At 33.0% G+C, this 15,696-nt stretch overlaps 1 protein-coding gene across 5 annotated transcripts in view; it reads left to right on the top strand.

The window, feature by feature from the left end:
- Positions 1-15,696, top strand: part of LOC139486171 (muscle M-line assembly protein unc-89-like) — a 103,969-nt gene that overhangs the window by 16,975 nt on the left and 71,298 nt on the right. For all 5 annotated transcript variants that reach the window (XM_071270961.1, XM_071270960.1, XM_071270957.1 and 2 more), the window contains exons 5-12: positions 4,738-5,022; positions 5,940-6,251; positions 7,067-7,345; positions 10,736-11,011; positions 11,691-11,975; positions 12,859-13,170; positions 14,374-14,649; positions 15,049-15,333. In XM_071270961.1, the coding sequence (XP_071127062.1) occupies positions 4,738-5,022; positions 5,940-6,251; positions 7,067-7,345; positions 10,736-11,011; positions 11,691-11,975; positions 12,859-13,170; positions 14,374-14,649; positions 15,049-15,333 (2,310 nt within the window). The remainder of the gene's footprint in view (positions 1-4,737; positions 5,023-5,939; positions 6,252-7,066; positions 7,346-10,735; positions 11,012-11,690; positions 11,976-12,858; positions 13,171-14,373; positions 14,650-15,048; positions 15,334-15,696) is intronic.

Genomic DNA, 15,696 nt, shown 5'->3' with positions numbered 1-15,696 from the left:
TAACTTCTGTGTCAGCATGTCTCTTTAAAGCACCACCTACAGCATCTGGTATCCCTTTGCCATGACCAGCTTCAAAAAAGTTCCAGCAAAAGTTTTGAAAGCCGTATTTTGGAAGGTTTGTACAAGCTAGATAAAAGTTTCCCTTCTGGCGATACTGGGTTGTTGGACCGTCACTGAATATTTCAAGGGAGGTAACATCAGGGCTCTCCTGTTTTATTCTTTTTAGAATTGGTTTTAAATGTGCCCAAATCCCTGCAGGACCATGTTGTAAATTCTCAGAAACTGTGCAAAAGGTTTTTTGATAGTTGGAAACATAGTAAACTCCAGTATGTAGGGATAGCTGTTTCTTTGAGGCGCCAAAATGCATGCTTTGAATTTCTTCACTCATTTTACAAACATAATTTTCTGAAAAGTCAATGTGCAACAAGCACTCATCCTTTTTTAGAGATTGTTTTCTGTTCTTGAAGTATCCATACTGTGCTCTTATTGTAAATACATGTTTTTTAAACCTGACCAGCTCATCTTCAAATTTATTAACCAGATCTGAAGCAGACATTTCCATTGTCTCCTTGACAGTAAGGGTGATGTTCTTTTCTTCTTCTTTTACCAGTCTTTTTTCGATCTTTGATGCCCACTGACTAAATTCAACTTTGTCATTTCCTTTAGATGTATCATAAGATATCCTGTTGTCTTTACAGACTTCACATGTTCCAAACATGCATCTTCTTTTCAGCAAATATGTATCTTGATCACAAGTCAGTCCATCAATAATTTTTTCTAAGTCATCTGTTTCAATTATATTTGATCTTTTTAAGGCATGAGCAATATACTTAGTATTCTCACATAGCTTGCACAGACAAGTGCTTCTGTCACTTTCATTTGGAAATACCACCCAAAATGGCCGCAATCTACAGAATGTTGAATAGCTCACTTTTGTGTTTGACTCAGACAAGAATTTTAAATGAATATTTTGTAAAGTATCAAGTAAAATCCGTCGCTGCTTCTTAATTTTCTTAAATGTAACAGTTTGTTTCATCCCAGTTGATAGTCTTGATACATCATTACGTTCGTAAAATTCTCTAACTGGTTTACACATTCTTCTTGAAAGGCTTGTTTTTACCTTTAAGGTATTTCTCACATCTATACCACAGTTTCGAAGAGCAAGTGTTTTCAACTGATATTTTCTCAGCAGTGAACCCCTTAAAATGGCTGCCATACTTCTTTTTTGCGAGTTGTCCTTTATGTTCTGATAGGATTGTTTGATCTGTCCCTCCATTGCATAATGATAAATTAGGGTTTTCCGTACTACCTTTTGTGAGAAATTTCTCAGTAACTTTTTTGTTTTTGTTCTAGGAGTGTCCGGACAAAGCTTATCAAGGTTTGCCCCCTTCCTTTTTTCTCTCAGATATCTTTGTTTATACATTTGCATTTTTCTATTTTGTTTAGCCAATTTGTCTTCCAAGATTTTGTTGTCCCTGTAACATTTTGCCTGATCTCTATTTCTTTTTTTTACACTCTGTACTTTCTGACGAGAAGGACCAGGTTGCAAATTTGGAGATGACTCTGGAGTGTTAGGCGGAGTCATTAATTTGAGTAGTGTCTTTTTGGCTGATCTCTCTTTATGTTTTGCTGTTCTCCATCTTTTCCTTGCAGATCTCTTTTCCCGTTCTGTCATATCTTTTACACTTTTCTTTTTTCCAGTTCTCTTTTCTTTTTGATATCTTTCTTTTTCTTTATTCAGATAGGCCTCTCTCTTTTCAAGATCTTTATTTCGATTTTCTCTGAATTTTCTTTGTCTTTCAGCGTTAGACATACCCATATCTGTAAATAAAGAATATATGAAATAGAGACCCTTGTTTATAGAGAATGTTCTGGTTGTTTTAAATTATCATTTAATATTTGTATTGCACTAGCTCTATCATAGGTTTCTTAAAAGGAAAGCTAAGTTTGATCAGTGAGGTTGGTTTTAATTGAAGTTAATATAACTATCAGATTATAGAATACAGTAGAAAATGGTTAAACGGATTGCTTTTGGTATAAATATATCAAAATGTGAAATATGTCTGTCCAACAACATTATAGAATAATAAAAGATAGTATTTTCAAATATATTGGCCATCAAACAAGATTGTATATATGAATTATTGTATACATACTTAAAATTTGATGTTTCTCTACTGTTGAATACAAGGGAGATCTATTATAAACTGTTGACTTGTAGTTTATGTACAGTATTCCATCCAGTAACAAAGCACGTCTTTCCTGTAACAATAAAAAAAAATATCTGTAGTTCCCCATTTTCCTGGCTGAAATCTTTTCAATTTTTTATCTATTTATCATGTGAAATATTAATCTCTAAAACATATTGTGTAGAAGTATTGTGAAAAAAAGGCAATTCGGATTAAAATTGCTAGAATATTCATGCCATGAAAGGAATATGTCTTTCCTGTAACAATAATATTATCATGTGTATTTCTTTCATTCCTTGAGATAAATTTCCTTATTTTCTTTAATGGTCTCTGAAATTGGAGTACCATTACAGAAAAAATATTTTAGCATTTTAAAGCATCGGGAGTACAAAAGTGCTAAATAAGTTCTTTCAAGTTACAAACTAATGTCTTTCCCGTAACAACAATATAAGTTTAAGCTTTTTTTTTGTGCTGCGAGATTTGTATTGCTTTTTTTTTATCTTTTTATTAAACATTTTTATTTACAAAGTGAAAAGAACATTATAAGAAATTATGTCTTATTCTTAATCATTGTTTGAAATTAAAAATATTAAAAAATGTCTTTTCAAGTAACAAAATATGTCTTTCCTGTAACAGAATATGAAAATGTTTGCTCCTTTTGCTCATGGTTAAAAATTTCTGTTATTTCTGAATACATCTATTTCATACTTCACATCTAAGTATAACATAACATAACTTAACATAATAAATTATCATTGAAGGCATTTAGAGTACAATATTGCAAGAAATGTTCTATCCAGTAACAAATTTATGTCTTTACTGTAACAATAATATGGAAATGTGTGCTCCGTAAACTTAAAGTTAAAAATTTCTGTTATTTCTGAATACATCTATTTCATACTTCACATCTAAGTATTAAATAACATAACTTAACATAATAAATTATCATTGAAGGCATTTAGAGTACAATATTGCAAGAAATGTTCTATCCAGTAACAAATTTATGTCTTTACTGTAACAATAATATGGAAATGTGTGCTCCGTAAACTTAAAGTTAAACATTTCTGTTATTTCTTAATACATCTATTTCATACTTCACATCTAAGTATTAAATAACATAACTTAACAAAATAAAATATCATTTGAAGGCATTTAGAGTATAATTTTGCAAGAAATGTTCAATCCAATAACAAAACATGTCCTTACTGTAACATATTTCAATGTTACTGTAATGACTGTTACTGGAATGACATATTTATAAAATTTGGTAAATATATAAATAACCGCTCCCTCAGGGGAATTTCCCTTCTGCTAAAAAAAGAGATGAACATTCTGTCTTATCTCTGTTAAAAGATCAAATCATGAAATTTTAATTTTGTTTTTCAAAACACTGTTACGGTATTGACATATGCGTAATATATTTTAATGGGCTACTTACAAATCTGTTTTCTTTCAAAACTTTTTGTTTTCAACTTCTGGCAGCAGCATGCTGTATTCAAAGAGTTATGATAGTGAGGCTCTAACAGGAAGTTGCAGCCTCATCAACAGTAAGGATCCTTCATTATTTCATAAATTTAGCAAATGTTACTGGAATGACCGTTTGTTCAGCGACAGTCATAAATGTAGTTTTTAGTAACAGAAATTAATTTAATGTGTGTAATTGTATGCTATATTTGGTTTCTTTTAGATTAGTTTGATATAATTTGCAACAATTTTGTGAAAAAAAACATTCAAATATCTATTCAAAATACTTATCATTAATGGATTTGTTTGTGGGAACACGTTCTAAGCTACAGAAATGGATGTACTTTTTGTTATTTTTTTTATTCATGCAAGAAGTGACATAAAAAAAAAACTCTAATATATACAGTTTTCACTATCAACTTCATAAAAAATCTTAATTGGAAATGCTAACATTCAATCTAATAAATTAATAGCTTGGAAACACAGATTTTGACTGATTTTGAGAATGACTCTTATATTAAAGGCAATTGAGTGCCGTGGTGTAAGTGGTCAGCGCATCGGACTACAAACACAAAGACAAAAGTTCCTGGTTCGAAACCCGATCCGGGGTAAAAATTTAAGGGACTTAATTTTAGGCTATCTCTTGACACCATTTGCGAGTATGTTGTTGACGAAACGATGATAGTCCGGTCGGAAGGGGGCGATAAATCATTATGGTTGACCCATGTTACATGTAAGAGAGCAATATATCTTCCACGTGAAAGACATCCTTGTAGATTTTGAAAAAGAACAGGCTAATGAATGCAGCTATAAGAAGCACTCGCACCCGCAAATTGGAAAAGATTAATATAAATAATAAATAAATGAATATATTTAAACTAAAGGCAATTGATTTATTCTTTAAGAAGACCAATAAATAGTTGTACTTAATTTGAGTTTGAACCAATATTTACATTTTTTAAGAAATGTTATGGGGAGAAAAATGGCGGACGAATAATCAGGACTCGCCTTTGATTCGCAAAATTAATTTAGTATCTGGTAATGTATGCATGATAGATAACCCAAAATTATTTAACTTTTTCAGCAAATTTTACAATAAAAACACCAAGACTAAAGTATGAGCCTATCACTGGGCAATCCGCCACTCTGGTGGTTGAGGTTATCATTGGTAAAGCTACGAAAGTCAGTTGGTACAAGAATAACAATCTTATTGACACAGCATCAAACTCCAGATACTCCGGAGGAAACTACCAGACTCCTTCTTTGACCATCAATAGGGTTGATCTGGACGATGCCGGAAGTTATATGGCTTCAGTAACCGAAGGCAGAGACAAAAGAAACACATCTATAATCACTGTATCTCCGAAAGGTTGGTTAATAAATAACGCCTGTATCATAATTGTATCTCCGAAAAATTGGTTAACAGATGTAAACAACTTAAATTTTCGAAATGTTAGTTAGTATACAACACCAGTGCAATTCGGTTTTCTCTGTGAAAGGTTTGTTTATGATATTTAAAAAAAACAATTGTTCTCTCGGTCTTTTCATTTCATATGTGTTGATACTTGATGTTTTAAATTAACATTCATGAACAAACCAAATTAAAAAAAGTAACCTTCTTAACCGTAAAGGAAGATAATTTATCTTGAACAATTACCGAAAAGGTTATCATTTTTCATTATATATAGTTGAAAATTATTTTACATCAAATTTAAGAAAACGTTATTCAAATCTTTTAATTTATCGTAAACGAAGTTTGATCAAATGGAAAGATACTAATTCTAATTTGATTTATTTCTGAAACCTCTATGATTTTGATATTTAGTTAAAAAACCAAAATCGTAAAGGTACATGTTCATATCACATTTATGAAATTCCAGTGTGCAATGCATGTATATTGACAGCTACATACAATGTGTATTAGGTTGACCGTTTTGAAAGAATCTAAAACCTGTTTGTATTTACAACTTAAACAAGGGGAATTCTCGGCAAGCCAAGCTATTCTTAATATTTATACAGCTCATTCAAGCAGATCTCATATTTTCAGACAATCTGCTCAATTACATATGTATCTATGGTCATGTGTCGCTTAAAGTATTTGAAACTTTTAAGTTACTACATGTACTGTAGCGCATGATGACTATTTACATGTTGAACATCGGAAGTTGTCTATAATGCAGAAGCAAGATTAGAATACCTTTAAATAGGATTAAACTACTTTCGGCATGCATTTCCTACAACCACGACAAAAGTCATTATTATATCGTTCGTATTTTCTTTTGGTAGCAACACCTGCACAACCAACGTTGACTGGTCCAACATCTATAACAGCAGGAACGACTGGTTCCTGGACATGTATTTCACATGGAGCTTTCCCTCTCCAAACTATGTCGATGAGAATCGGTAACCAGATTTTCGGCAGTAATGATATGTCTTTTTATTCACAATATGAACCAGCCGTCATGTCATTCCGGGTTGTTGGGATGCTGTCCTTGACGCCTTACATAAATCACGATGGACAAACTCTTTTCTGTGATGTTACCCACCCTGAAACTTTAAATAATCCACAGACAGTTAGTTTACAGCTTACAGTGAAAAGTGAGTTTACAATTAATGAAGATGATATCCCAAAACGTTATATCTATATAAGTAGAAACATTTTGTAATCAGTCGGGCACCTGAAGTATTAAACATTTACATCTGATTGCATTGAGTGTGTAGGTAAAGGTAATATCGTTGCTTAGCTTGCTTCCTAGCTGAAATGTGAAATCACTTTTAGTCATGTAAACTACATCGCTTTAAGAGTAGACAAGTCCGACAGATAACTAATCTATCTGTAAGATTAGGCTGCTTCGAAAGGAGGGTTGTACATCTTACCTTGTGACGAATTCATGGTACAGCTAGCAATCAAGCTATGGTATATATATATATATATATATATATATATATGTTTTTCATGCATCCGATTTCACCTAGATAGTTGCACACACCCGATGAAGCTAATTTGTTTAGTGAAATATTGCGTGAATAGTTACTGAGTGTACATAAAATATAACAACTAATTTTATAACACTCATTAGTGTGTTAAAGTTACATTCTTAGACACTCATATATATATATATATATATATATATATATATATTCTGCATGCATATCACATCAACCTGCCTTGGATCGGTAATTACTAAATCTAATATTTTTCGAGAGTGTGAAATTTTGTGTCAAGGAGAATACCGATTGCATTAAATTAATACACTGTATTTGTATCGTAAAAAGGCTTTTAATTTCTTGTTTTGTAGTAAAATATCTTACGCGACGTAATTCAAGCTACTTGCCACTTCAACTTGTCACTAACGATACTAATCCTTGTTTAAAACAGCCGTATAATTAAAATAAATGTTTTCTTTTTGTAGCCCCATTATCAATGACAACTCCAAAGACTTCATATAATACCGAAGTGACAAAAAAGATCACAATTGCCGTTGATATCAAAGGAAACCCAACTGAGATCAGGTGGTACAAAAACAATGAGCTGCTTATCACAACATCAAATAAATATTCTGGTGGAACTTCATTCGTTCCAGGACTGACCATTAAAAATATCTCCGTGAGTGATGCTGGTATCTATGTGTGTGAAGCAACGGATGGCACGGATACAGTTAGATCGAGTATTATTCAATTATCTGCGAAAAGTATGTTAGATTAGCATTTATTTTTGATCTAATATTTGTCAAGATATTTCTATATTATATATCGATTAATCATTTGAGTCAGATTTTTGTACCTAAGTTTTAAAAATCATAAAATGTGCATTTTGAAAAAAAAAGATTAAAATCCAATGTTAATCCAAAAAACATATTTACATTCTGTAAAAGTAAGGTTTTAAAGAAAGCCATTGTCATCAGCATTTCAAAAGTTGCCACTCATTCCTACAAGGTGATCTCCTCAAAGTCGTATTGCTGTTATATTTCAAAGAACTCTAGGACTTCTGAATATTGTGTTGGTTTTTTTTTTTGCCTTTTCCTTGTTTTCTGCTTTATTGACAAAGCCCTCAGGAGTTTTTTATTCCTCCGTCTTAAGACAGATTTTCTGTTTAACTGACATAGCCCTCATCATATTGTATATAGAGAATAATACATGGCAAAATCCGTATCATATATAGATATAGGAAGATGTGGTGTGAGTGTCAATGAGACAACTCTCCATCCAAATAACAATTTAAAAAAGTAAACCATTATAGGTCAATGTACGGCCTTCAACACAGAGCCTTGGCTCACACCGAACAACAAGCTTATAAAGGGCCCCACAATTACTAGTGTAAAACCATTCAAACGGGAAAACCAACGGTCTAATCTATATAAAATTTAAAAAAAAAAACAATATCAGCCCAAGGGCCTTTAGGCCCGAGGGATGATATTGGTCGAGGGTGATACGGCATGTGATACGGATTTTGCCATGTTTTATACGCTTTATCATATATTTCAACAGGAGAGTATTATATTATATGAACTGTTTTCTGATCCATAGTACTGGGTTACCTTGAGTGCTGCTCAATTACTTATCTGAACCTCCTGGGTTACCTTACAATTTGCGTGCTGTTGTTTTAAAAATATTTTTTTATTATTGTATTTTTTGTGTGTTTTGTATTTTTTTATAGTTGCATTAAGTGTGCCAAAAAATATGAAAACTTGACGTTCGCGACGTCACATACCAAACAATGACGTCATAAATTACGTGTCCCGAATGACCGTTCTATTGGACCTGTTTACATAAATAAAAACTGACTTTATGTAAAAAAAAAAAAAAAAAATAGGGGTGTGATAAAGGGTATGCGATAAAGGGTGCGCATCAAAGTTGTGCGATATGGATTAAACAGCAGGCTATTTAATATCAAATATGCAAAACTACTGTATTTACTACTAATTAAAACATATGATAAATATTCCCATATATCTTTGTATATATAAGAAAAAACTAAATACTTTCGTTTCAAAATAATATGTGTCATTCACACAAACGTACTAAATAAAATATGTAATTTTTTAAACTTTCAAACTTATATATAGATTATTATGTTTGCTCATTTGGACCACCATAATCTACCGTCTGTTCTTAAAATAACATCTGTCTTGTGACTATCGCTACAAATTTATTTCAATCACTTCAAAAGTGTGGGGATTTACTTTTGAGCAACCGCTAAGCGTATGAACTTGTTTAACGACTACATTTGAAATTCCTTGATACAATGTAGTTGTCTCCTTTAGCAATGATCATACCGCATCTTCTTATTTTTATATAAAGTCTAAATTTCAGATATATCATGTTTATTTTGGAGTTTTTGTGTGCATGAATTAAGGGAAAACATACAAATTAAATTTTGACACAGAAGTGTTGTTGTGATCATCTATTTTAGCAATATTAAAATCATCCTTCTCCTTCAAAAACATCCGAAGCGGCCAAGCCACACCTGACCAATAATCTGAACAATTATTTTCCGGAAGGTATTCACATATTTATTATGTCTATGATGTCATGTTTTTAACTAGATATATTGGGGGGTTTGTTTTGCACCTGTTCTGCAAACAGCTTTTTTAAAAGTATTTCTGTTGTGTTTTTTTTTTTCTCCATTTATAGTTGATGTGTTTCCCTCGGTTTTGGTTTGTGACCTGGATTTGTTTTCGCTAAGTCGATTTATGACTTTTGAACAGCAGTTTATTACAGTTGCCTTTATTTATTTTTATTGCCAATATATGTTTTCTGGTCTGTTCGTCCGTCCGTTCGTCCGTCCGTCCGTTCGTTCGTTCGTCTGTCGGTTAGTTCGTTCGTCCGTTTGCCCCGCGTCAGGTTAAAGTTATCGGTCAAGGTAGTTTTTGTCGAGCCTGCGACTTTTGTATTTAGATGCCTCATGTTACGAAGTTTCCGTCTGTCACACGAAAATTGTCCTGGACCTCATTTTAATGGTTTAGTGACTACTTTGTGTAATGTTAATATCTCTCTTACTTTGAGTAATAGGGAAACTATATTTGGTATGTGCGTACATTGCAAGGTCCTCATGTCTGTCAGACAGTTTTCACTTGACCTTGACCTCATTTCATGGATCAGTGAACAAGGTTAAGTTTTTGTGGTTAAGTCCATATCTCAGATACTATAAGCAATAGGTCTAGTATATTTGGTGTATGGCGGCATTGTAAGGTGCACATGTCTAACAGGCAGGTATAAACTGACCTTGACTCCATTTTCATGGTTCAGTGGCTATATTTAAGTTTTTGTGTTTTGGTCTGTTTTTCTATTACTGTATGCATTAGGTCTACTATATTTGGTGTAGGGAATGATTGTAAGGTGTTCAAGTCCAACTGGCAAGTGTCATCTGACCTTGACCTCGTTTTCATGGTACAGTAGTCAAAGTTAAGTTTTTGACTTTTTGGTTTATTTTTCTAATACTTTATGCAAAAGGTCAACTTGTTTGGTGTAAGGAAATATTTTATGAAGTACATATCAGTCTCTTAATCTTTTAGCAAGAGGTCAACTATCTTTGTTGTATGGAAGGAGTGTAAGCTGTACATGTCTGCTTGGCATGGTTCATCTATCCTTGACCTTAATTTCATGGTTCATTGGTTATTTTTCTTGGTGAAGTCTTGTTTCTTAGGAACTATAAGCAATAGGTCAACTATATTTAGTGTATTGAATGATTGAAAGGTGTATATGTATTTCTCGTTTGGTTTATATAACCTTGACTTCATTTTCTTGGAGCATGTTAATTTTATGTGATAGTTGAAGTAAAGCTTCAGGACTTTAAACATGATATCAATGATTAGTCGAGAAGCCGAGATATTTCAACGTGTGCACTCTTGTTGATGAAGTTGAAGTTCAATCAACTTGAAACTATATGATCTTTCTAATTTTAATGCCAAATTATAGTTTTTATCCCATTTTCACGGTCCACTGAACATAGAAAATGATAGTGCAGATGGGGAAACCGTTCACTAGGGACACGTTCTTGTTTATCATGTTTACTTAAACTTTCATGTATGTCAAAGTTGAATGCTTGTCTCAAATATTTAGTATTGTTATCTTTATTGTAGTTCCATTGTCAGTGAGAACTACAAAGACCTTTTACAACACAACTGAGACACGTACCGTTACATTGAACGTAGTAATTTCCGGGACACCTACTAACATCTTCTGGTTCAAAAACAATGATTTGGTTGTTACATCTGGTCGATTCTCTGGAGGAACAATCTCTATGCCTGCGCTGACCATCCAAAACGTCAGTATGAGTGATGCAGGCCAATATGTATTGGAAGCAACAGACGGCACTGTTACCGTTAAAACCAGACCAATATTTCTGTCTCCAATAGGTATGCTCATCATTGCTATGATCGTGCTTCGTCGTTTTCTTTGTATTTTACCATTGTTCAAATTTTCAAATATAGATCGAAAGCAATCCAAAGCTATAGTCTTAGTAGGACAAACAACATCGCAAACAAATAAATTAAAGTCCATGCATGGATTAAAAAAGATTCGACAACGCCATGGTAAAACATTAAACATCCTGAACATACATTACATATACTTCGATGCGATGATTATGACTAATGATGGTTCTAAGTCAAAGTGTCGTCACCTATCCATCATTTGCTCATTTTCAAGTGTCAATTTCACATTTTCTGTCATTTATCACGGTTGATCCACCCTGAAAAAACTACATATATCTGTTATTTTTTTTTTTGTGGGGGGGGGGATGCAAGAATAATATATGCGACTGGACGTTAAGTAGGAAACCAACAATAGATAGACACTATTTTTTACTATTCCTTTGGTAGCTTACTTTTCCCCGAGGCGTATCAATTAAAAAAAAACCAGATTTTTCATACAGTTATTCTGAAATGAAATCACCGTGTTTCGGTGAATGGATCTTAGAGGTTTGAACATTGAACTAATATGAATTTTTTTTTTAATAAATAAAGAACACCATTTACATATATTGTATATAAAAAATGTTTCCATGACTAGATAATCAATCAAATTCTTTTTCAGCTCAACTTAAAGTAATTGCACGGAAGAGATTATATGAGCCTACTATTGGGGAGTCCATTACTTTGTATATCGATGTCACTCCTTCTAATATAAAAGAAGTCCGATGGTACAAGGACAACACACAGATTTATGTCGACTCAGACTCCCGATTTTTTGGAGGAAATCCACAAACTGTCCCTTTGACCATCAAAACCGTGAAACTAAGCGATGCAGGGAATTACAGCTGTTCAGTAACAGACGGATTTGTGATGAGAAATACCAGTTACATTACTGTATCACCAAAAGGTTGGAGTTTTTTTCCTGATCCGACTTCGATATCAAATAGTTGTAGAAATTCTTGAAGTAATGATACAATTTGTTTTATAAAGTAATCAAATTTAATTTATTCAATCGACCTTTCTGTAAACAAAACCAGATATATATACAGATACCATGATACTTGATGAGTAAAATTTACTATGTTTGTAGTCTACTGGTATAGATTAACTTATGTTGCGAGCGAACGGTCATATATTAAATCAATTTATGGTAGTCCTGTCTATTTCATTTAAAACACATTCAATTATACGGGGGTAAAACAACCGTTTGTCCGTCCGTCTGTCCCGCTTCAGGTTGAAGACTTTGGTCGAGGTAGCTTTTGATGAAGTTGAAGTCCAATCAACTTGAAACTTAGTAATTAACTAATTTTAATACGTGTACTAGGGACACGGACTTTTTTTAATTTTTATTATCGTATATACTAAATTCTGAGGTAGAAAAACATTCTTACATCGTTGGAAAATCTGAAAATTTTGTGTACTCTCTTCGAAATCAGTGGAAATTTTGCTACCCTAAAGTGCTGTAACATAGACAAATACACCATCATGAGTTGATTTTGCGGTACAGAAATCTTGCTACAACCCAATTGGTCTATAGATGACCCGTTGCACGGCAAAATACCCTGGTTTTCTGTTCGACAGCATTTTGAATATAATTATTTTAGTCGCACCTATATATTCGACTATTCAAGCGCAAATTTTAAATTAGAACTGTAAGTAATGAAATTATTATTAAACAAATATTTGATGATCTTCTTTAATAAGATAGGAATTCTTTAACAGAATTGCCTAAAGCGTCTCCAGCTGTAACAATGCCTTTATTATTTTAATGTTTGAAATCTTTTTGATAGCATCTCCAGAGATTCCAACTCTGTCCGGTCCAACGTCTCTAACAGCAGGAACAACTGGTACCTGGACATGTATTTCAGTTGGTGGTTTCCCTCTTCAAAGTTTGTCTATGAGAATTGGTGACCAGGTTTTCAACAGTAACGAATTGGGGACGTTTTCTCAGCATGACGTAGTTCACAAGTCCTACACAGTTATAGGGATACTAACTTGGACACCAAAGCTAGGTCACGATGGACAACAGATTTCCTGTGACGTAAAACATCCTGAAACATCTATTAGTCCACAGACCGTTAGTTTGCAGTTGACAGTAGAGCGTAAGTGTTAGCATATATAGAAACAACAAAAAGCCATGTTATCACAACAATAGTTACTTTTTTCCCCAGAAAACGCCATTTTCTTTTGAAAATATCCAAATTCGGAGACCGTTATCGACCCGTGTCTTATTCGCTTTAGCGCATACTCAATCTACGTACTGCCCACGAAATTAAAAACAACTCTTTGTTTTGACACTTGCCCAACTTTACTGAGATTTCTCGAGCATCTTCTAACGCGGCTTTATAAAATATGAAAAACTGTAGCTAAGTTTTTGCAAGCAGTATATATTGATGATTTACAGATCAGGTTGAATTTCAATACAGTTGACAGATTTTTACTGAATTACGTCTAATGGACACAAAATGGGTCCTTACAATTATAATTGTCGGGGTTTTGTTTGTATTGAAAGCAGACCGGAGCTGATTTTTTTTAATTGATTTTAGTTTTATTATGAATGGCTCGTTATTTTAAATTCTATTCGGCTCTAATACCGGTAAGCTGTCAAACAAATCTTGAATTAATTGTTGAGTTCTGGCCTATTAGCAAGAATAAAAATCCATGAATACGCTTAAGTTGCTTGCTCTCTTCTTTCATATCAATTTCAAAATATGTTATGTAATAATAATTAAGTTGCAGTTTTGGGGAATTATTACAGCCAAATTGCAGTTTTAAAAAGCTAGAAGTATCAATCATATCAAGAATGAAATGAATTGGTACTAAACAAAGAGAAACTTAATACATGTACGACTAGAAAGACGATTTCAAATATGCCATCCCAAAATATCCTGCATAACTGCCCTCAAAGGACAGTGATAATCATAGACTACAAAACAATTTGTTCAGTATCTAGAAATAGTAAACAGTTATTTAATAACAGCTCCTCACAGTTCCCAGGCTTATAATTGTGATACTTCAGACTCAGGTTTCGTCTACATAGTTCTCAACATCCAAACAGTTTGACATGTTTGATGACCAAAAACAAACACAAGAGTAATAACACCGAGAAATTAGAAAAGTTGAACTAAATAAAAGAATATATGTTTTGGGTAACACAAAATAGTATAAATATTTAAAAAGATATTCCTTAAAAGATATTAGAATATATGTTTGAACTTTGCAGTTTATGAAAGGGCTAAAATTAAAATGGAAAAGTGAGAAGCAAATATCGATATTATTACTTAAATAATAAATTTCTATTATAGCTTCATTGACAGCAATAGCTTCAAAAGTTATGTATAGCCAGACAGAGTCATCCATCGTTACACTCGACGTAAAACTTAAAGGAAATCCGAATAGAGTTAGTTGGTACCATAATGGAAATCTTATCATTCTATCTGGAAGATTTTCAGGCGGTACTGTCTCTGTTCCCTCTCTAACCATCACAAACATCAGTACTAGTGATGCTGGACGATATATTTTTGAAGCAACAGATGGCGCTACTACAGTTCAGACAATTACAATAGTACTGTCTGTCAGAGGTATTCTAATAAGTATTCCCTCAACGATCGTTCATTAATTTTGTATTCTAAAATACTATTTGTGTATCTATCTCGTAATTGGTAAAACTATCTTTAGTGCGTCGCTTCGGCTTGATTTTTACCGTTAAGAAAAAAATATAGCTTATTTGATGAAATATCTGAAACACCCCTTCCTCACGCCGTCATGATATATCAGTTCAGTCAATTGTGTCGTCAAAGCATTGACTTTATTTCTAAGCTTAAAGAACGCGATAAGTTTTGAAGCATTCATTATTAATTACCTTGAAATAAAATAAAAGGATCAACCAAAACCCTGCCTTCCTAAATTTTTGAATTTGATCATTAATTCTCATTAAATATATTGACGATGTTGCAACAAATGTTCTACCTTTTGTTTAGCATTACTGGCAGTCAGGGTTAAAAAGACGTTATATGAGCCTGTGGTTGGAGAGTCTGTTGTTTTAGCGGTCGAAGTAAACTCTGTAAATGTGACCGGTGTCAGATGGTTTAAAAACAACCAGGAGATAGATGTTGCTTCAAACTCTAGACTGTCAGGTGGAAATACACGATATCCTTCACTGAACATACAAAATGTGCTGCTGACTGATGCAGGAAACTACGTCAGTTCCCTTACAGATGGTGTTGACATAAGAAATACCAGTACTATTATTCTAGCCCCAAAAGGTGTGTGTCTTATATATGTAAATGGAGCGTTAATCCCTCTTTCTCAATTAGTCACTTAAAGTAAACATATGATGAAATTGTTAAAACTGATTTAGCGGATTTAAATTTTCACTCAACAATTTGAAGAAAAAAAAGATGGCACACGTTACTAACCTATATAAACATTTACTTCTTTTGTATTTTGCTTGATCACTATAAAGAATCGCATTTAAAAATACATAACCTTTGAAAGCTTTGACCAATTTTGTCAATTGATGAAGATATTGCATTGCAACGTTTTGGAATCTGACCCTTGCGTTTTTTGTTACCTAAAGTTTCAAATAGGGTCATGTGTCGTTCAGGGTGAAATGATTAAAGGGGACC

This window comes from Mytilus edulis, chromosome 8 (assembly GCF_963676685.1).
Source record: "Mytilus edulis chromosome 8, xbMytEdul2.2, whole genome shotgun sequence".
Classification (NCBI taxonomy): Eukaryota; Metazoa; Mollusca; class Bivalvia; order Mytilida; family Mytilidae; genus Mytilus; species Mytilus edulis.
The sequence above is the reverse complement of the archived record's forward strand: the minus strand, read 5'-3'. Positions and strand labels throughout refer to the sequence as shown.